Source organism: Triticum aestivum, chromosome 2A (genome assembly GCF_018294505.1).
Source record: "Triticum aestivum cultivar Chinese Spring chromosome 2A, IWGSC CS RefSeq v2.1, whole genome shotgun sequence".
Classification (NCBI taxonomy): Eukaryota; Viridiplantae; Streptophyta; class Magnoliopsida; order Poales; family Poaceae; genus Triticum; species Triticum aestivum.
In genome coordinates this window covers 733821391-733843594 of record NC_057797.1, presented here as the reverse complement: position 1 = coordinate 733843594, position 22204 = coordinate 733821391, and the positions used below count along the sequence as shown (strand labels likewise).

The following is a 22204-nucleotide window of genomic DNA, read 5'->3' as shown; positions in this document are numbered from 1 at the left end:
GATCTCACGATCGAGAAGGTCATGCTTGTTGAGTCTCTTGCATACAATTTACTTTATGTTCGTCAACTTGCAATCATGGGCTTTGCCACTTTCTTTGATATCGATACCGTGGCCCTCTTGTGGAGCAAGACTCTTAAAGTAGCCTTTGTTGGGCATGTCGAGAACAGTCTATATGTGATTAACTTTTCAGAGCGACCCACTAAGACCGCGACGTGCCTAATGGCTAAAGTTGATGTGGGATGGCTTTGGCATCGCCGTTTAGCCCATGTCAATATGAGATCTTTGCAAAGTCTCCTCAAGGGGGACCATGTCCGTGGACTAACGAATGTTAGTTTTGCTAAAGATCGTGCTTGCAGTGCTTGTATCGAAGGAAAGCTACATGAGAAGGCTCACCCTCCCACGACTATCATTTATTCAAAGAGCCCTTTGGAGCTCCTTCACATGGATCTCTTTGGGCCTCCATCCTTCGATAGTCTTGGAGGTAGGAAGTATTGCTTGGTGATTGTGGATGACTACTCAAGGTACACGTGGGTGTATTTCTTCAAGAGGAAGAGCGAGACCCAAAAAACTGTCATTGACTTTGCAAATGAAGCACAACGTCAACACAATGCAAATATCTTGACAATAAGAAGTGACAACGGCACCGACTTCAAGAACTACACCTTGGATGAGTTTCTTAGTGATGAGGGAATCAAACATCAATATTCCGCACCCTACACCCCTCAACAAAACAGTGTTGCGGAGAGGAAGAACCGGACGTTGATGGATGCGGCAAGGACCATGATGGCGGAGTTCAAGTCTCCGTACAACTTTTGGGCCGAAGCCATCAACACCGTGTGTCATGCATCCAATCGGCTCTACCTCCGCAAGGGCTTGAACAAGACTCCATATGAGATACTCACCGGTAACAAGCCCAACCTCAAGTACTTCCGGGTATTCGGGTGTAAGTGTTTCATTCTCAAGAAAGGTGTTCGGTTGTCTAAATTTGAGGCTAGAGCTTATGAGGGCATATTTGTTGGTTATGCTACAAACTCTCATGCTTACCGTGTCCTCAATAAATCCACGGGACTTATTGAGGAGACGTGTAACGTGGAGTTTGATGAGAATAACGGCTTCCAAATGGAGCAAAGTGGCACTTGTGATGTAGGTGATGAAATTCCTCCCCAAGCCATAAGAAGAATGGGTGTTGGCTTTATCCTACCCATTGAGGAACCCTTTGTGGCCGAAGGAGAAGGACAAAGCTCCACTCAAGTGGAGCCATCACCAACCCAAGGCCCACAGCTTCCTAAGAACAACATGAAGGTCCTCATTCTCAAGAACATGACCAATGGCAAGATCACGCTCAAGACGGTGTTGACCCATCAAGTGATGCCCAAGGTCAAGTTCTCTCCTCTGAGCAAGTTCAAGAACAAGAACAAGCCCAAGACGACGCTCAAGATGATCAAGTGACCACTTCTCGTCTCACCCTCGAGGAGGAATTAGAGCGTCGTGCCGCCAAGGTTGCTTCCAAGCTCTCCACCAAGGATCATCTCATGACGAATGTGCTTGGAAGCTTAAGAAAGGGGGTAAGCACTCGTAGACAATTAGCAAATTATTATGAGCATCACGCGTTTGTCTCTTGTGTGGAACCCCACAAGGTCTATGAGGCGCTAGAAGATCCGGATTGGCTCAATGCCATGCATGAAGAACTCAACAACTTCGAGCGCAACAAAGTGTGGAGATTGATGCTAAGACCGACCGGGAATCACAATGTCATAGGAACCAAGTGGATATTTAAGAACAAGCAAGATGCTCATGGGATTATCATTCACAACAAGGCTCGTTTGGTAGCACAAGGCTACTCCCAAGTCGAGGGTATCGACTACGGTGAAACCTTTGCTCCCATTGCTCGTCTTGAATCCATTCGCATGTTGATTGCATATGCTTCTCATCATAACTTTAAGTTACAACAAATGGATGTGAAGAGTGCTTTTCTTAATGGTCCTATTAATGAATTGGTTTACGTCAAGCAACCCCCCGGGTTCGAGGATCCCTACCTTCCCGATCATGTGTATCAACTCGATAAGGCACTCTATGGCTTTAAACAAGCCCCACGTGCGTGGTATGACCACCTTACCGAGTTGTTACAAGATCGTGGTTTTGAAGTTGGGCTAATCGACCCCACTCTTTTTACTAAGAAGGTCAAAGGGGAGTTGTTTGTGTGCCAATTATATGTTGATGACATTATCTTTGGTTCTCCTAACAAAGCTTTCAATGAGGAATTTGCCGCTCTCATGACCCCAAAGTTCGAGATGTCCTCCATGGGAGAGTTGAAGTTCTTTCTAGGGTTCAAAGTGAAGCAAAGAAGAGAAGGAACCTTCATCAATCAATCCAAATACACTCAAGACATGCTCAAGAGATTCAAACTAAGTGACGTCAAGTCGGCTTCCACTCCAATGCCCACCAAGTGCCAACTTGACTTAGATCCCAATGGTAAAGTGGTGGATCAAAAGGTATATCGCTCCATGATTGGTTCCTTGCTTTACCTTTGTACATCTAGACCGGATATCATGTCGAGTGTGGGAATTTGTGCACGGTTTCAAGCCGCACCTAAGGAAAGTCACTATGTGGCGGTCAAACGAATCTTTCGATATTTGGCTCATACCCCAAACTTTGGCTTATGGTATCCAAGAGGATCAAACTTCAAGCTTGTAGGATACTCGGATTCCGATTGGGCGGGAGACAAAGTGGATAGGAAGTGCACTTCCGGAGGGTGCCAATTCCTTGGTTTCTCTTTGGTAAGTTGGTCTTCCAAAAAGCAAAGTTGTGTATCTCTCTCGTCCACCGAGGGGGAGTATGTTGCAGCCGGGAGTTGTTGTGCACAACTCTTATGGATGAGGCAAACTTTAAAGGATTACGGTGTCATTTGTGACAAAGTGCCTCTTTGGTGTGATAATGAAAGTGCCATCAAGATCTCTCTCAACCCGGTGCAACACTTCAAGACGAAGCATATTGAGATCCGGTATCACTTCATCCGGGATCACATTAGGCGAGGAGAGATCGAGCTCAACTATGTCAACACTCATGATAACCTTGCAGATATCTTCATGAAGCCCTTGGATGAAGCGAGATTTCGCGAGTTAAGGCATGAGCTAAATATCATTGATTCGAGCAATGTTGCTTGAACTCTTGCACACCCCACCGTACTCAACATGTTGTCTTGTTTAGATGTAGGCATGAACATAGGGGGAGTGATGTTCTCTCAATGAACTCTCCCTCCCCCCATTATGCATAAATTGATCAAGTCTTTCACATTAGCCATGTTTGATGGTATTTGTGCTTCAAAGACGAGTTTTGGTCATGGACCCAAGGATAATTCTTCGCGGTGCCATACCAATTGACTCAAACATAGGTGGCCTCGGCCACCGTCCTCTCTTCAGGAGGTTGGAGTTAGCCTTTTTGTTCTTGTGTTGTTTTCTCTTGTTCCTTCTTTGCTCTTTGCGTTGGGTTCTCCTAGGGTGTTGCTTCTCTCCTGTTTCGTGCTCTTTCTTCCCCCCTTCGGATTGCACTCATTTGATCTTGGCTTGGGCATAGGTGGTCGGACGGTACAACCGGGATCACGGGCGGTTCCACCGCTAGTACCTGGCTGTGCCGTCCCAATGGGACTCCATTCGGTGTTTGGGCGGTTCCACCGCTCAAACCCATGGTAACCTACGTCTGGTACTACCGGTGGACTCCGGGCGGTTCTACCGCTGCCTTCCAAGCACCGGAAGTGCTATCTCCAACCACTGGTCTGTACCAGATGAGCGGTACAACCGCTCCCCGGAGCGGTTCTCCGGGGCGTGTCTACGGGCCTATATATACTCAACGGGGCTGAAGGGTTTTCTTTTTCCCTTCGCCCTCATTCCTCTTCTCTATGCCCTAGCCGCCGGCCCTCTTTGCCCCTGCCCCGGAGTGTGTCTCGCACTTCGGATCCTTGGGCTCTCCATGGATTCTCTCCGTGGAAGCCTCCCGATCTCTTCCCATGGATGGTGGTAATGCCTCGTGCTCTTTGCTCCTAGATCTTTCTAGGGTTGTCTAGGGCATTACTTAACTTTCCGCGATTAGTGTTTGATCTATGGAGTAGAAGAGATCTTTGTTTGCCTCCTGTCTTGTTTGCAGCACTTAGAATTCGGAATATTACTTGTGTGATTAGTATGCCTCGGTTAGACCTCTCTCCCCTGGTAGTGCCACTGTTAGCGGTTCTACCGCCCCTACGGGCGGTACAACCGCTAGAGCGGTACTACCGGTGGAGGAACCGGTACAACCGGAGTATATCAACCACCCAGCACTGTTCTATCTTCTCTGTTGCCGCAACATGTTCCTTTTCTGCTGGTGTGTGCAATCCTCTCATCCTTGCTGGGTTTTATGTGATTTTTCGTGTGTGTGTTCAGGGGGCTCTAGTTCTCGCTCTGCTCCTCGCAAGACCAAGAAGAGGGCACGAAGGACCTTGCGCCCGGTTGTGTCTGATGATGAAGAAGAAGTTGTGATTCCCACCAAGCCCACTCGCCGTGAAAAGTCTGCAGCTGCTAAGCAACGTGTGGTTATGTCGTTGCATCATTGGAAAGCCAAGGATTGGGAAGCCTTCCGATCAAAGAATCCGTATGAGGTTCCCATTGCTCCTCGTTGGACCACCGTTCAGTTCCGGAATGAGATGCAAGTGCGGATTGTTCATGAACTCTTTGAGCACAACAAGAACAGATATGCCAAGCAGTGGACAATTGATCTTGACTATTGGAGGAACAACATGGAGTATTTTGGTGAGGCGCTGGCTCTCTGCGAGGAGTTTGATCTTGTTAAGCTCATGTTAGTCAACTGTGACTTTGATGTTCAACTCATCCATCAGTTCTATGCCACGGTTCATTTTGGGGAAGATGATGCGCTCACTCTCACCTTCATGTGTCGCGATGAATTGTTTCGCGTTCCCTGGAGGGCATTCTGCAATGCTATTGGGTACGAGGATACCGGTCTGGAAGGAAGGGGTGGCATTCGTCCTCATGACTTTCCTGAGTCCATGCTTAAGGAGAAGCTTTCCCCTCTGTACATTCGGGGCCGTGGGATTATTGGAGAATCCAAGGATTTGGAGAAGGTCTATGACATCATGCACCGAGTGTTCCGCAATGTGCTCTTGCCCAAGGTGGGCAATCAAGATGAGATTCATGGTTATCTGGTTGATTTGATGGTTGCTATGAAGACCACGGTGGGGATAGGGGCAACGTTTGATGTGTCAAATTGGATGTGGCATGAGATGTACAACATGGTCATCTACCGTAAAGTCCCAATCTATGCCCCGTTTGTCATGTGCTTTCTGAACTCTGTGTGGGATGTTCGTCGTCCTGGAAAGCTCCTCACTTCTCCAGACAACCTCATTGTTCATGAGGTCAAGCTCCTTAAGAAGAAGAAGCATGCCGAGCCTCGCTTCCCTGCAAATGCTCCTGAGGATGTCTATGCTACTTCTGACGATGAGGACTTTGAGCTGGAGCCAGGGGCCAAGCCTTCGTGGGTGGCCAAACTCACTGCCAAGGTGAAGAAGACCTTTTGTCTTCAGGCTGACATCCAGAAGAGGATGTATGAGGCACATGTCAATGAGAAGCTTGCACGACGTCGCCAAATTGCAATGATGAAGCACCTCAACATGTCGGTTTAGAGTGGCTCTGAGAAGAGCATCACCCCAGAGGAGCGTTGGATATCTACCCATAGCACCTGGACTGATGATGAAGCCCCTCCCCAGCCATCCTCCTCATTTGCAGCAGCTGACAATGCCATGGAAGAATCTGATCACGACGACGATGACAACTCTGACGATGAGGATCCAGATGCGACCGAGGAGTCAGAGGAGGACGCCTGAGCTTTGGGACGCTAGCTTCGCTCTTTTCCTTTTTGGTGTCTTGATGCCAAAGGGAGAGAGGGTTCTACAGGTCTCGGGGGTGGGTTTTTCTTTTTCTCGTTTTCTCGTGTTGGTCTTTATTCATGGACTTGTTTCGTTCCTTGCTGTTTGTGAGACTTGTTACTCCTGTTACCTTTCCGTTCATCGGTCATTATCGTTATTATTACACTCTAAGCTTTATATTGTTAGAGTGGTGAGTCTACAAAATCTAGGGGGGGTCTAGTCCTGAAAGTGTGCCCATGCTTTCTAACAGCTAGTTCCTATTGGGGCACATATTCAGGGGGAGTTCCGTCTAGATTTTGTTGACTTATCTCTTGCAATTCGTGTTGTTGTCATCATCCACCAAAAAGGGGGAGATTGAAAGGGCATTTCCCTACTTTATGTTTTGGATGATGATGACAACCCTTTGTTGGTCTAATTGTGTGCTATATGTATTTCAGGTTCTCGATGCTTAGGCTTACATCGGATTGCTATTGCCTCTCGTAGGAAAAGATCGAAGACGTGTCCTCTACATTTTTATTCTCTTTGGTCGTAGGGAACCCGTACTATCAAGAGGGAATCCTCATTAGAAAGCACTGGGGGAATATTTTCACGTACACGTTCATCACCCCTCTTTGTCTTCCTCGGGTGTTAGAGAGTGAGAGTTTTTCCTTGTCTCTTCCCCTATCCTTCCTGCTCACTGTTTCTGCCCAGCGGTTGTATCGTTCTCTGGAGCGGTTGTACCGCTGGGTCTTGTAGCTCACCAGCTTTGCTCTAGCGGTTGTACCGCTGCCTCCGGGCGGTGGTACCGCCACCATGCTCTGCAAATGCTGGGGCGGTGGTTCCGTCCATGCACCGCTCAAGTACCGCTCGCGCTTCTGTTTTGATGCGGTTCTTGGGCGGTAGTGGCCCGGTTGGTCTGGTCGTTCCACGATGACCGGTACCACCGGTGGTCCGAGCGGTTCTTCCGCTCGGAACTTAGCCTCCCAAGAGATCAAGGCCATGCGGTTGTTCCGGCCAGGCACCGCCCAAGTACCGGTCAAGCTCCTGTTTTGATGCGGCGATTGTGCGGTGGCCAGGCGGTTAGTCCGGTTATTTTTCTTAACCGGTACTACCGCCCACCTGTCCGGTTGTACCGCTTGGTAGGGTTCTGCAGATACACCGTGAGTCCCGGTTGTACCGGGAGGAGGACCGGTTGTACCGCTGCAGTGCAAAAAACGCAGTAACGGTTGGAATTGAGGGCTACTATATAAGTGAGCTTCTCCCACCTACCACTCTTACCTTTTGACCTCTCTCACTCCACCATTAATGCACTTCAAGCTCTCTTGCCCGATCTCTCTCTCTAGTCACTCAAACTTGTTGATTTGCTAGGAATTGAAGGAGGAGACCTAGATCTACACTTCCACCAAAGGATATTTGCTTCCCCCATACTTTCTTGTGTGGATTTTGTTACTCTTGGGTGTTTGAGCACTCTAGACGGTTGAGGTCACCTCGGAGCCATATTCCATTGTGGTGAAGCTTCGTGGTTTCATTGAGAGCCTCCAATTAAGTTGTGGAGAGAGCCCCAACCTTGTTTGTAAAGGTTCGGTCGCCGCCTTCAAGGGCACCAATAGTGGAATCACGGCATCTCGCATTGTGTGAGGGCGTGAGGAGAATACGGTGGCTCTAGTGGCTTCTTGGGGAGCATTGTGCCTCCACACCGCTCCAACGGAGACGTACTTCCTCTCAAAGGGAAGAAACTTCGGCAACACATCCTCGTCTCCACTGTCTCCACTCTTGGTTATCTCGTGCCTTTATTTGAGCAAGCTTATTTGTTTCATATCACTTGCTTGCTTGTGTTCCTATTCTTGTTGTATCATATAGGTTGCTCACCTAGTTGCATATCTAGACAACCTACTTTGATGCAAAGTTTAAATTGTTAAAGAAAAGCTAAAAATTATTAGTTGCCTATTCACCCCCCCACCCCTCTAGTCAACCATATCGATCATTTCATCTTCCAATTTCTTCTTCATATTTGTTGAGTTTTTCCTAAAGAGAATTTCAATTCCGTCTTGGTGCTAAATGGCACGTCACACGTGCAAACCTAACTTTTCACAATTATTAAAACTAATTTCAATTTGGAAGAGGACCAAAGTTGGACAGTTCTCATACCAGAATGGAAAAAAATGCGTATTAAGAGGATGTAGATTTTTCCAATGGTTCAAGATCTTTTTTTGTTTTAAATAATGTTTATAGTGTAGCTCAATCATCAAGTTTAATTAATCAATCATGTCGTTGAGCCGTGAATGTCTGATCAACGGGAATGGCTAGGGGCTAGTCGACATAATTTATTTTTGGGTCAGTTGATTTGTTCCCAGTCGTTGGATGGAAAAGGAACGGGCATATCTCCTTCTTCAACCTCCTGAAAAAATGTTCATCGTCTTCTTTCCCACGTTCTTGATCCGAACCACCCACAACCGCCGACCGAATCACCTGCCTCTGTCGCCAGTGGCATACCTGCGGCCGCCTCGCCACCCCGCTGCCATGCTTGTCGACAACCTCAACATCGTGCTAAACCGGTGAACCACCTGAATTTTCGGAAGAACCTGCAACCCCACGCACCCCTAAGATAGACAAGGTGGCTCCTGCTACCCCCTGCACCCTAAGATAGATGAAGTGATTGCTTTTCCACCCGCACCCCCTTGCACCCTAAGATAGACAATATCAGTGCACTGCTGCTTCCTTCTCCACTGAATCGACTAATTCAAATTCTAATTTCAGATGGCTGACGTCCAGTAAAACTGTTGATCAACCGAGGAACATTAGATTCCGTTTACTTGTCACTATTGACCAATCTCTAGTTCTCTCAATCGTCGAAGCCTCTAGAGAGCACTATCAATTCAGGCTTTCGCTATTTCAAACCAATGAAAGACGAATCCAAATACACGATTCAAGAATGACAAGGACCCATCTGCTCTGAAAACCACATGAAAGTTGTAAGAATAAACAATTCAAGAGTTCCAAAAATAAAATCCATATAATTTTGACGCCGCCTCTTGTGACAAGCATGTAACATGTAGGCTTACCCTCAAAAAAGAAAAACATGTAGGCTTACCCTCAAAAAAGAAAAACATGCAGGCTTGAGGCAGCCACACCCAGAATATATAGTTCACATTATCTTTGCCACAAGCCAGGAAATTTCAATCCAAAGTTAACCACAGATAATCAGATATCCTCAGCAGACATACAAACGAGAGAAATCAGAAGACGCAGCAAAAGACAGTGAGAAAACGGGGGCAAAAAACTCGGCTGAGAAAAAAAATCGCCTTTGCAACTAAGCTTTCACTGTACCGCCCAAAGAATCATAACATACACGACCCGCTCTGCATAGGCGGCAAGACCTGCAGCAAACAGTTGATCGGTGCCCGGCCAGCATGAGCAAGCTCGACTACTGCTTCAGCAATGACTACATGGTGCTGCGCCCGGACAGGGCCAGCCCGTTCGACCTCCTGCACCTCCTCTTCTCGCCCAAGGTCGGCCGGAACAAGGCCGTCGACTGCTTCACCAGCACCGAGATCCGCAGCTTCCCCCGCCGGCTCGCCCTCTTCCTCAACCTCCTCCTGCAGATCCTCCTCCTCTCGCTCGCCGGCCCCGTGGCCGCCATCGGCGCCGCCGTCGAGCTCGCGCTCAACCTCATCGACAACGTCCTCCACGGTCAGCTCATGCATGAGCGCGTGCACGCACTGTTTGCATTTGGCGCCCGTCTTGGCTGCACTGCAAACTGAAACGAACTCTACTGTTGTTCATTGGTTGGTTGCAGGGAAGATGGAGTATCCGGACAGATCGTCGGCGTCGTACCGGTCGCTGACGGGGCTCATCGACCGGCGAGTCGATCTGGACAGGAGCATCTCGCCGGCGGACAGCCGGCACCACGCCGCGCTGTGCGTCATGGCGTCCAAGGTGGCGTACGAGAACGAGGCCTTCATCCGCGACGTGGTCACCCGCCGCTGGCAGATGGAGTTCGTCAAGTTCTACAACTGCTGGAACGGTAATCAAAAGAAATCTTCTGTGTGCACAACGGACACACATGCGTGTGTGTATCTGAACTGATGCGTGTCGACTGCTCCAGAGTTCGAGAGCGCGTACACGGCGCAGGCGTTCGTGTTCTGCGACAAGGCGGGGCCGGACGCGGAGCTGGTGGTGGTGGCGTTCCGGGGGACGCCGGCGTTCGACGCGGCGCGGTGGCGCGCCGACCTGGACCCGTCGTGGTACAAGGTGCCGCGGCTCGGGCGCGCGCACGCCGCCTACACGCACGCGCTGGGCGCGCAGCGCAACATGGGGTGGCCCAAGTGGGTGGAGCACGTCAAGGGCAAGCCCCAGAAGGTGTACGCGTACTACACCATCCGCGATGCCGTGAAGGGCCTCCTGGAGGCGAGCCCGAAGGCGAGGCTGCTGGTGACCGGGCACGGGAGCGGCGGCGCGCTGGCGGTGCTGTTCGCGACGGTCATGGCGTACCACCGGGAGAAGGCGGTGATGGACCGGCTGGCCGGGGTGTACACCTTCGGGCAGCCGCAGGTGGGCGACGCCATGCTCGCCATGTTCGCGGAGCGGAACCTCGACAGGCCCAAGAAGCGGCACTTCCGGTTCACCTACGCCGGCGACCCGCTGCCGCGGCTGCCCGGTGTGGGCTCCTCCGCCCATTTCCTGCACTTCGGGCTCTGCCTCCACTTCGACGTCTCCTACAACCTCAAGGTGATCGTCCACGCTTCTCTTCTCGAAATTAACCGCGCTCATGCTCTTCGTTTAAGATGCATTTTAGAATTCATTTTTGGTGGAACAATTGGCGTGCGTACACCATGTCGCCGCCATTGCTTGAACAATCCAGAATGAGCATCCAGCGAAAGTGATCTTTCGTTCTTGTCTCATGCCAAAACCTGCCAAGTCTTACTAGATACCTCACCAATCATTGACGATGTAAGGTCACAAAAAATTGCATTTACGCACACTCGTAAACTGACGAGATAAACGAGATGTGGCCGAGACAACCGGAGATACGGGAGTTCGGCGAGAGCCACTGAACTGTTCGTGGCCACCAAACATGTCCTCTTCGACCTGGAAAAATGAAATGCATTTTCCTCTGAATCAAAAAAATCAATGCACATTTTGCGTTACTCGTGCAGGTGTTCACGGAGATACCGGGCGAGACGGCGAGCCCATCGTCGTCGGCGGCGGGGCTCGTGGCGAGCCGGGTGAACGCGGCGCGGGAGCTGGCGCGGAGCGCGTACCTGAGCTACCGGAGGGGCGCCTACTTCCGGGAAGGGTGGGAGCTGCTGCTGTTGCGCGTCCTGGCGGTGGCGCTGCCCGGCCTGCCGTTCCACAGGGCGCACGACTACGTCAACGGCGTCGCGCTCGCCGCCCGCATTCCCAAGGACGAGTGACGGACGCGCGTCAGAGCCATGGCCTTGACTATGCGATGTGATGTACTACTACTACTACTACCCGTACGTGTCCGTGCTCGTAGCGTGCAGAGATGTTCAGTTCGTATGCTGAGGTTGCCAAACTTGGAGTGGAGGTCCCTGCAGTGGCATCAACTGCACCTTGCGTGCTACTACTAGTTGTGTGATCCGCCTGTTGCTGATGTGCGTGTGAGTACCAGTGCGTGCGCTGAGCTGTGTGAACAACTGTTGTGCTTGTGATTTGTGAAATAAATAAGAAGTTCAATGAAGTATGCGCAGATTATTTGGCAACTTCTTGTGTGCCGTACGATGGGCATTGTTTGTTCTAGAAAGCAACTTCGTGTAGCGTTGCATACACCAGCCAGTTCACCTAAAAAACACAAGTTGATTTGCAAAGGTGAGCTATGCATTTGTGCTTCAACACTTCGCAGCTCGAAGATGTGTGCATTGGTTCTGAATAATTGTGTGAGCGACCGAGGAACTGATGCACAAATAATAGCTCCTTTAAGTGGGGGTGTAACTGTAAGAATGAACGAAAGCTGGCCTCGGTGATGGATAGATAGAGGCTACTGCGATGGTTGGCTGTGAGGAGAACAGAAACCAGCAAAGCCCTTCACTTCAGCCTCTCGGAGTCGGCGGTGGGAACCGGACATGGACGCCGGGCAATTCGTCATTCCGATCCTCGGCATCGTCGGCGCCGCGGCCGCAACCTTCTACGCCGTCAGCTTCATGGAGATCCGGGAGGTTTGCCCGATATCCCTTATTCCACCGTGCATATGAACGCACAACTTCTCTCCGTTGATTGTGAATTCGCGTCGATGGTGCAGAAATCACTGGAGGACCTGGACGACAAGTACTCGGAGTACGAGGAGGGCGGCGGGCGGCAGCGCCGGGCGCGGCGGAGGTCCGGCCGCCAAGCCAAGAAGCGAAATGACTGACTGATACACCACCAGCCTGAGAAGTAAAGAGGATATGCGTGGCCTCTGTGTCGATGTTCTTCACTTCCCCTCGTTTTGTGAGCGGCTTGATGCTGTTAATCCAGTCTACGTTCAATCCGTAGCCAGAGGAAATGGGCATTGTTCACTATACTGCTACTCCCTCTGTTCGGAATTACTTGTCGCAAAAATGGATGTATCTAGACGTAATTTAGTTCTAGATACATCCATTTTCGAGACAAGTAATTCCAAACGGAGGGAGTAGTTCTTTTGGCCCTGCACTTGCATTCAGTGCTTATGCATTTGATTATACTCCTAGTACTTCTCTGCGCTGCGCATGCTGATTCTGAACGTGTATGATGCAATGCCGAGCATGAGTTCATGCGGTCAGAGAATGCCAGTTTTCTGTAATTAAAACGAATTGGGTAATTGATTGAGAAGAATGGATGATGCGTTCGGCCCCCAACGCATGCATCGGGAAGCCCTCGTCGGCCTCTCCTCTCCATCGCTACCCTGGTCCTCCAACTCCCTCCTCCTCGGTCTATGCTATGAGCGCTGACCAGAGTTGTGATTTGCCACCGAACTCCCGTTGTCACGCAAGGGATGGGGCGTTGTGCCTCTTCGCCGCAGCTTAAGGCAGAAACCGTACCTGGCCGGATCCTCTTGCTCTACGCCAACATGCCCACGGCCTTGGAGGGTGGAGATGCAAACGAGCGCGATGATGGAGCCGAAGTGAGATCCAGAGCAACGGTGGTGGGCTGGCCGGTGAGCAGAAAGTGCTACTGCCGTCGAGGGGGGCTAAATTTGGTGTTTTGACCCTTTTATAAAAATTTAGCTAGATCTGATCCTGGTTGGAATTTTTTTCGAGATCTGATCATTTTCCTATCGTCAGAGTCTATGGCGGTAGGGTATAACAATCTACCGCTAAGATCCTTGAAGGTTGGGATGCACGCCTACCGCAAATAATTTTTAAGTATCAAATGCAGTTTCTGTACCCACCTAGAGCCGGGCACCTTGGCGGGCTGCATTGCGCTAACGTGAATAAATTGCCTACCGCCAGAGGCCTCAACGATAGGCTGGTATATTCTACCGCCATCAACCCCGGCGGTCGGAAAATGATCAGATTCTGAAATTTTTCCGGGCCAGGGTCAAATCTGGCTCAATTTTCGCAAAAGGGTCAAAACACAATTTGGCCGCCAAGGGGTGCAGGAAAGATGGCAAGAGCGTGTGGGGACAGAGAAAGACGCCGCGTGGACAAAACCACTCTACCAAACCACCTTCCAAACTTCTAAAAGGTGATTTATCTGGTTTCGTAAAAGGGTGTGGCCAGGTCACGGTCCACTAAAACTTAATCAAGTCTCAGTCAAGTGATATATTAGTATATAAGAAAAAAATCAAAAAGAAGAGTTTTGTACTAATCTCAACGCAAGATCAAAAGAATATAATATCGACTGGGACATAATGAAGTCTCAGTCGACTGAGATTTAGCAAAACTGTTTGTAAAACTGAGGGGGCTAAATATCTGGTTTCAAAGTTGAGAGGATTATGTAATCCGCTTCCTGAAATATCAGGGGTATGTGAACTTTTTTTAAAAAAAACGAGGCAAAAACTTTGGCTCATTCATTAACTAAGAAGAGGGTTAACAATACATAAAAAAAGATTTTATGCGCAAGTAAAGAAAAGCCTCCTCTCCGAGAAAAGCTTAGGGTTTCTTTGCCTTCCGTCGGCGCCGCCGCCGGTCCATCTTGTCCCCGGTGGCCTTAGTGCCATGGCGGCGCGGTGGATCCCGACCTTTGCCTGCGGGAGGGCTTCGTTTTTAGATATTTCTTCAAGTTTTGTTAGGGTTTATGTCCTGCTCAGGAAGACGAGACGGCGACGACTCCCTGAATATGGAATAAGGTCTTTCTCGTCTAGCCCCCATTCCGGTGATGTGTCTAGCATCGTCGGTGGGCGTGTGGATGTGTGTCTCCGGCTGATCTATCATTGGTGGGTTTGCTCGAATCTGGTCATAGTTCGTATACGTTTTGTGTTTCTTCAGGTTGGATCCTCCGGATCTACGCTACTCTTCATCGACGGCGGTTGATGTTCTGCTGCGCTGGTCCTATGGGTCCTTAGCACGACGACTTCCCGACTGTCTACTACAACAAGTTTTGCCCGGCTCCGACGAGGGAGGGACGATGACGGCGGCGCGCCTTCGGCCCGCTTCAGTGCTTGTAGTCGTCGCTAGGTGGTCTACGGACCTAAATGTAATTTTTATTATTTCTGGTGTTCGTTGTATTGCCATGATCGAAGATGAATAGATTGAAAGTTTTCTCGAAAAAAAAGCAATACATAAAAAAAGAGGGTTAACAATATTGTAATGCTCAAAAGAAGGAGAAAGACAATATCAAACACACCAAAACTTAAAAAGATTTTTATCCTCAAAAAAAAACTCAAAAAGATTTTACTGTCCCGACATCAAGTCACTCAATTGCCCGGCTATATCACCCTTAAAAGACGTCTTTCCGCAATTTCCGTTTCACGTCGCGTTGGCTTCACTCGCACACAAAGCAACCTGTACGCCAGTCTGACAGCGCAACGAACCGAACTCAAATGCAGCGCGGGATATGCGAGGACGATGTCGACGAGGCGGGCGGCGAGAGATCCAGCGAGCCTCAGCCACCGCATCTGGAGACGCGGCAGCATGTGTGGCTGGCGCCCCATCCCGTACACCGCCACCCCCCTGTAGCACGGCACGGTTGAGTTTGTGGCGCGGGTCGGCGTCACCGACCACAATCATGGCATATCATTAGCAGACGCTGATTGGGCACGGTGATGAGGACGAGCGATTGGATCATATACGTAGTACGTATCATTCATTCAATGGCGTGTCGCTGTCCAGTGGGCGAGCTAGCCTACGTGTACGTCACCTCAAACCCGAGGCCAAAGTTCATCTATCTAAAAAGTGATGATCATCCGGATAAGCCCTGCAACTTGCAAGTGTTTGTGGATGGCCTAAGGGTAATGGGCAAAGCACGGTCTAAACTAGTCATGCCAGTCTATTTTTCTTTGGAAAATCGCATTGCTATTAGTACTCCCTCCTTTCCTTTCCGGTTTATAGGGTTTATCTCAAAATTTTAGTTTTTTTTATTTTATAAGGCTCAATTTGGTTATTTCCCAGCACATGTTCAGATTTCAAGGTGCATTAAATCATTGCATGTAAGTATTAAGAGAAAATTGACCAATGCATGTAATTTATGCATGCATACATTGCAATTAATGCATTGGTAAACATACTTTTTTGAGAAAAACAAGAGCATTAATTGGGTGCTTTTGCAAACTACAAAAAGTATTCCACCACTCACCATCTATCTTGGTTGGTGAGATTTTTGAATTGAGCCTTATAAACCGGAAAGAAGGGAGTACAAGTCAATGCTATTTTAAGACAATAAATTGAAGGTCACAGGATCACGCCTATGCGGGTATGTCCTCAAGCCCCGGGCATTTCACACCTCTTGTTTGCGGACGACATGCTACTGTTTTTTCATGCCAACGCTACAGAAGCTGGTCATGTGAGAGCGACTCTTGACAGATATGCTTCAGCTACCGGGCAAGTCATAAACCCAAATAAATGCTCCATTCTCTTTGGGCCCAGGTGTCCGGAGTTGAACAAACAGGAGGTCATGCATACGCTGGATGTGGTTAATGCAAGTTTTGAAGAAGTATCTTGGCTTTCCTACTCCGAGTGGTCGGCTGTCTAGAGGGAAATTAAAAAATGTGCAACAACAGCTCACCAAGAGAATTATTCAGTGGGGAGAGCTTATGTCGCAGGCAGGAAGGGAAGTCCTCATTAAGGTTGTAGCCCATTCCTTACCAACATTTCTGATGAGCATATTCAAGTTCCCCAGGAGCACATGTGATGATCTTGCTCGCATGATTCAGAGTTACTGGTGGGGAGCGTACAGAAGTAAGAGGAAAACACAGTGGAAGGCTTGGGATCATATGTTGTGGCCCAAATCAGCCGGTGGCATGGGATTCAAGGACTTCAGATTGTTCAATCAAGCGTTGCTGGCTAGGCAAGCATGAAGACTACTGGTGAACACCGAGAGCTTATGTGCCCGTGTTTTGAAAGCTCACTATTATCCTAACGGCAAACTGGAGGACATGGCTTTTTCCACTAATGCTTCTCAAACCTGGCAGTCTATTATACATGGCTTGGAATTATTGAAGAAGGGGCTGATCTGGCGCATTGGCAATGGGCAATCAGTCCGCATATGGAGAGACTCGTGGATCCCTCATCCCATTGGACGTCCTCCGATCACCCAACAAGGACATTACAGGCTGAGAAGAGTTAGTGAGCTACTTGAGGAAAATGGGGAGTGGCGTGCGGATGTTGTTCGACAAATTTTCTGCCAGTGGACGCACAACATATTATGAAGATCAAAACTTCTCTAAGGCTGAGCAACGACTTTGTCGCATGGGGTGCAGAACGCACCGGTATCTTCTCCGTGCTGAGGCTGAGCGTACCGGCTGGCGCTCGAGGACAAGCTTCGTGCTTCTTCAGTCGCGGCGAGCAGGGCACCGGACGGGCGACGTGCCGTCTGGGCATTCTTATGGAGGTGCCCTGCTCCTCCAAAGGTGCGTGTTTTTGGTTGGCGGGTGGCTACAAATGCACTTGCAACATGGGCTAATAAATTTGATCGTCACATGAAGGTATCTGATTTGTGCCCACTATGTGGTCTCGAGCGAGAGGACACATTTCATGTGTTTTGCGGGTGCCCACGAGCTGTGGATCTATGGCGTACCATGGCAAAAGTTTGGCGAATTCCCGAAATCACATCAATACGGAACACGGAGCCGGAATGGTTCCTGAACCTCATGGCGGAGTGCGACGAGGGCGATTGTCTCAGAGTCCTCATGTTGATGTGGAGGTGCTGGTTCATCCGCAATGAGATCCAACATGACAAGAGACCACCATCCATGGAGGTTTCTCAACGCTTCTTACAAAGCTACGTCGCCTCGTTGCTAGGTATACAACAATATCCAGCAGGTGACTGGGACAAGGGCAAGATGGTTGTGCAGCTGGATGGGGCGGAGCAACCATTACCGCATGTGTCGAAGGAGCCGAAGATCTCGCACAAATGGCGACGACCGCCACTTGGATGGGCCAAGCTGAATGTTGATGGGTCCTTCGCCCGCGAGGATGGTAGGGCGGGTACTGGGATGATCCTGCGCGGTCATGACGGTGGCATCATCTTCTCTGCTTGTCGCTCTTTGCGATCATGCTTTGGCCCTTTACATGCTGAGCTCGAGGGATGCTGGGAAGGCCTCGGCCTAGCCCTTCAGTGGACTGAGCTACCGATCGCCCTTGAGTGCGATAGCCTGCAGGGCGTATCGATGATCAAGGCGATTGGACAAGGTCGCTCCGAGCATGCAATGGTGATCTCGGAGATCAAGGAGTTTCTGGGTAATAGGGAGTGTTGTGTTACTCACATTTATAGAGAGTAAAATAATGTAAGCCATGTGTTAGCAAACTTTGATAGAACGGAGGACCGTACGATGGTCTGGCTCCGCTCTGGACCGGCTAACATCCCTAGCTTGTGTAGGGATGACCTCTCCTGCTCTTGAGTAATACAATCCTTTTACCCTCGATAAAAAATGCCACATTTTCTTTCACAGGAACAAGTCGACGCCACTCGAAAAAATCCACAAACACCGAAACAGTACGATAGCCTCCACCTGCTCCCGTATCCAGAGACGCGGCGGCGGAGAGCGGTAAAAGTACGATACACGTGTGGCTGGCGTCCCGCACAGCGCGCGCGCAACGCACGGCGAGCTTCGGTGCGTGCATGTACTACCACTTGGGTCGGCGTCACCGGCCGGCAAGAGTCATACGAGAGTGGTACTAGCAGGCACCGATTGGTTGGACGCCGTGGCGATCGGCTCGCGCTCGTCGGTATGATTGCAGGACCAAACCTTACGACGGCGTGGCGCTGGGCTAGCTGAAGGCATCTCCCGTTAGCCTTCCAGGAGGGGCAAAAAATCGCCTTCGGAGACGCACCAGCGCTAAACCGCGTATTGAGAACGTGATGCCTCCCAGTCGCGGCCCCTCACGAAATTTTAAAAAAGTCAAATACGGCGCAAACACGACTCAAATTTAACGCAAACTTCAGCGAGTTCGTTCAAATTTAAATATGCTTTATAAAAAAAGGGAAAAACTACCGCGGGCTACCCCCGCCGTCTCTCTCGCCGCCCACCTCGCCGTCCGCCCACGCGGTTCTACATGCCGAGGAGGCGGTAGAACCGCGTGTAGTCACCGTCGTCGTCGTCGTCGTCGCCCCCGCCGACGCCTCCGCCGTCCCTGCTGCATCCCTCCCCCGGTTGGCGCGGCGGATTGGATGGTCCGGGGGCGTCGTCGTCGTCGTCGCTGAGGACCACAACGCCGTGCTCGTCCTCGCGCCCACGCTTGCGGGCGGCGATCTCCTCCAGGGCCCGGCGCTGCCGGACCATCTCGTCACGGAGGTAGTCGTCCCGCGCCCACAGCAGGGCGTCCTCGTCGGAGAAGTCACGCCGCGCTATCTCCTCGTACTCCACGGGGAGGCCGGGCTCCGGCTTGAACTCCAGCTTGGGCTCGACGAGGACGAAGCGGCCGGTGGGGGAGGCGTTGTCGCCGATGCGGACGCCGGAGCTGCGAGTGCGCGCACTGACAGGCGCGCCCTGGGGCTCCGGCTTGACGGGGCGGAGGTGGAGGCAGGGGGAGTCGCCGGACGAGGAGGAGGACCCCTCGGTCTCCATGCGCCTCGGGGTCCAGGAGCTTCCCCCGCGGCGCGTGAAGGACGGGGGAGCGGGGTACTCGAGGCGCGGCGTGTTGCCGCCCTCGATGTACTCGAGGACGGCCTCCAACGTGCGCCCGGGCACGCCCCACCACCGACGCCGGCCGACGGCGTTGAGCCTGCCGGAGGGCTCGACGCCGTTGGTGGCCTCGAGCTGCTCGGCGTGACGGCGGCGGAAGTAGGACTCCCAGAGCGGGCTGTCGGGGACGTACCGTGGCCCCTCCCTCGCCGCACGCGGCAGGGACGAGCGGATGCGTGAGATCTCCGCACGTCGTGCCGCGTCGGTAGGTATCGGGGGCACCGGCACGCCGCCGGCGCTGATCCTCCACGCCCCGGGTACCCGCATGTCCGGCGGGACCGGGTACTCGGCCTCGAAAAGGAGGCGAGTCTCGCTCTCGTGAAGATGGCGGCGGCCAAAGCCGTTCGCCGCCGCGCCGTCGCCTGGGAAGCGCTCGGTCATGGGTGCTGAAGATGGCGAGGGAGAGGAGAAGGAAGAACGACGACGACGAGAGAGAGGCGAGGGAGGAACGACGACGGCGAGAGAGTACGAGTCGCCGAGTGCTCTGGGGCGCGTCTTATATAGGCCGAGGCGCCGCCCGTGCGCGAGCCGCCGTGAGTACGCGTGGCGGGTAGGGAGGGCGAGGGACGCGCGTCATCCGGTCTTCACTGCGCCGCCCGTGAGGTATCAATGGCGCGGGCTGACTGGTGCGGCAGCTTTGGCATTGATTCACCACGGGAAACGAGGCGATGAGGACGACGAAGGGCCGAGAAGAGGGTAGAGTCGCTGACGCGGCGGGCCCGCGGCTGTTTCGCGCCAAAACAGTTCGCCCCGGCGCCCCCGGACGCCCCCCAACGCGCCGGGTTCGGCCTGGTCCGCCGGCGCTGTTTTCGCCCAAGCCGACGAAAATCAGGCTCCTGGGAGCACGGCTGGGCTGATTTTTCGACGCCGGCGCGAAAAAAATGTCTGAGAAGGTTTTTCTAGGGGCGCGGCTGAAGATGCCCTGAGGCGAGACGGAGAGGCCTGGAACCGAATTAGTTGAGGAGACGAAAGAACCTCATCCATCCGGATATACGCGTTGGTTAGCGAAAGTGACCGTCGGATAAAACATGTTGCAATCACTGGGCGCGCACTGCAGGAGGCGCAGGTTGTAGTTGTGCCTACTAGTGTTGTTTTTTTGGAGCTTTGGGGATTGGCCCGATGCTCACACAGGATAATCCCCGGCGCAAGCATGACTTCACGCGATCCAGAGCGCAAGATCCCGCCGCTAAAGTCAGTGCCGCTTTTCCACCTTGACAGGAACAAGTCAATGCCGCTTTGTGTGGTGAGGCCGCGAGAGTGCGTCTCCTCTAAGTTCCATTTGGGGAAAGAGGGGCTTTTTTTTTGGCGGAATGAGTTTCACTCGCGCGCATGTGGTTAAATTTGTAAGGCAGTATCGCTCGGTTGTCACGAAATTTTGATGTAGTTTTTATTATATTCAAAATGCTTTGGTAAACTTTTATAACACGAAAAGGGAAACAAAATACACACCGTACGCCGACAAAACTACATGGAAGAAACGCCGAGGGAGTAATGCTCTGTTTCAAATTACTCGTTGCAGAAATGGATCTATCTAAAACTAAAATACATCTAGATATATCCGTACTTGCGACAAGTAATTCAGAACGAAGGGAGTAGTTACCACCACCCAACGCTAGCACATCAGAATTTTGAGATGCACCGTACTTTTCTTGGCTCAGCTTATTAGACAAGCAAGACCGCTTCTCCGATCCTTCATCCATTCAGATTGTTCACCTTCAATGAAAGCTCACTCGTCCTTTGATTTGGAGGAATTAATGTAGGAATTTCATAAGATAGGAAGGATTTGTATAGGAAATCTTTTTTAGTCTTTTGTTTGTATGAATAGAATCCTATTTCTATGAAGGAATTCCTCCCATCCTTCACATTTTGTATGAAAATAAATATGAGTCTATGCCTAATGTAAAAAATTCTATGATGTGAACCAAAGAGCATCTACTTTTTTATTCTTATTCATAGGATTTGAGGATACATGTCATCTTATTTTCTATGATTTTTCTTTTCCTATTATTTTCTTACCCTATGAACCAAAAGAGGCCTAAGACTGTTTTTGACACTGTAGGGTCCTAGTATAGTATACTACCTTCATCCTGGTCTATTAGTTCCTGTCCTCATCCCCAAAAAATTAGGGTTCCTCTGCCTCTCGCCGGTGTTACCATCGGTCTGTCTCGTCTTCGGTGGCCTTAGAGCTATGGAGGCGCGGTGGATCCTGGCTCTTGTTGGCGGGAGGGCTTCGTTTGTAGTTATTTTTTAAGTTTTGGTATTAAGATTTGTGCCCTACTCAAGAAGGTGAGACTGCAGCGGCTTCCTAAAGATGGAATAAGATTCTTCCCGTCTATCTCTTGTCCTGGTGGTGCATCTAGCATTGTCAGTGGGTGTGTGAAGGCGTGTCTCCGACGGATTTGTCTTTGGTGGATCTGCTCGGATTTGGTCGTCGTTCGGCTACATCCATGTGTTTTCATGTTGAATTCTTTCGATCTACACTACTCTTCATCGGCGGCAGTTACTGTTCTGGTGCACTGGTCCTATGAGGTCTTAGCACGACAACTTTCCGATTGTATGCTACAACAAGTTTTGCCTAGCTCCGGTGAGTGAGGGCCGATGACAGCGGCGCGTCTTTGGAAATACTTGTCATCAAAATGAATAAAAGGGAATGAATCTAGATTATTTTAGTTCTAGATACATCCCTTTTTGTCCATTTTGATGACAAGTATTTTCGGACGGAGGAAGTACTCCCTCCGTTCCTAAATATTTGTCTTTCTATACATTTTAAATGGAAACAACATACGGATGTATGTAGACATATTTTAGAGTGTAGATTCACTAATTTTGCTTTGTATGTAGTCACTTGTTAAAATCTCTAGAAAGACAAATATTTAGGAACGGAGGAAGTACAATGTTATTATTTCTGGTATTTGTTGTACTGTGATGATTGAATATGAATAGAACATAAGTTTTTTTGAAAAAAAGAAAGAAAAGCAGGATCACGCGCACACGCACATGAATAAACAAACAAACGAAGAAAGAAAGCTGCAATAAATCGCGATCGCAAAGGCATCTGT

The 22204-nt window shown here is 50.5% G+C and overlaps 2 protein-coding genes across 2 annotated transcripts; both read left to right on the top strand.

The window, feature by feature from the left end:
• Nucleotides 1-9152: 9152 nt before the first annotated feature.
• On the top strand, nucleotides 9153-11596 carry LOC123190693 (triacylglycerol lipase OBL1). The gene is made up of 4 exons (XM_044603390.1): nucleotides 9153-9577; nucleotides 9684-9911; nucleotides 9993-10615; nucleotides 11044-11596. Exons 1-4 carry the CDS (start codon nucleotides 9298-9300, stop codon nucleotides 11299-11301), a joined length of 1389 nt encoding a protein of 462 aa, XP_044459325.1. The 5' UTR covers nucleotides 9153-9297; the 3' UTR covers nucleotides 11302-11596.
• A 256-nt stretch (nucleotides 11597-11852) lies between these two features.
• LOC123186300 (uncharacterized) lies at nucleotides 11853-12374 on the top strand. The gene is made up of 2 exons (XM_044598082.1): nucleotides 11853-12063; nucleotides 12147-12374. Exons 1-2 carry the CDS (start codon nucleotides 11971-11973, stop codon nucleotides 12255-12257), a joined length of 204 nt encoding a protein of 67 aa, XP_044454017.1. The 5' UTR covers nucleotides 11853-11970; the 3' UTR covers nucleotides 12258-12374.
• Nucleotides 12375-22204: the final 9830 nt, after the last annotated feature.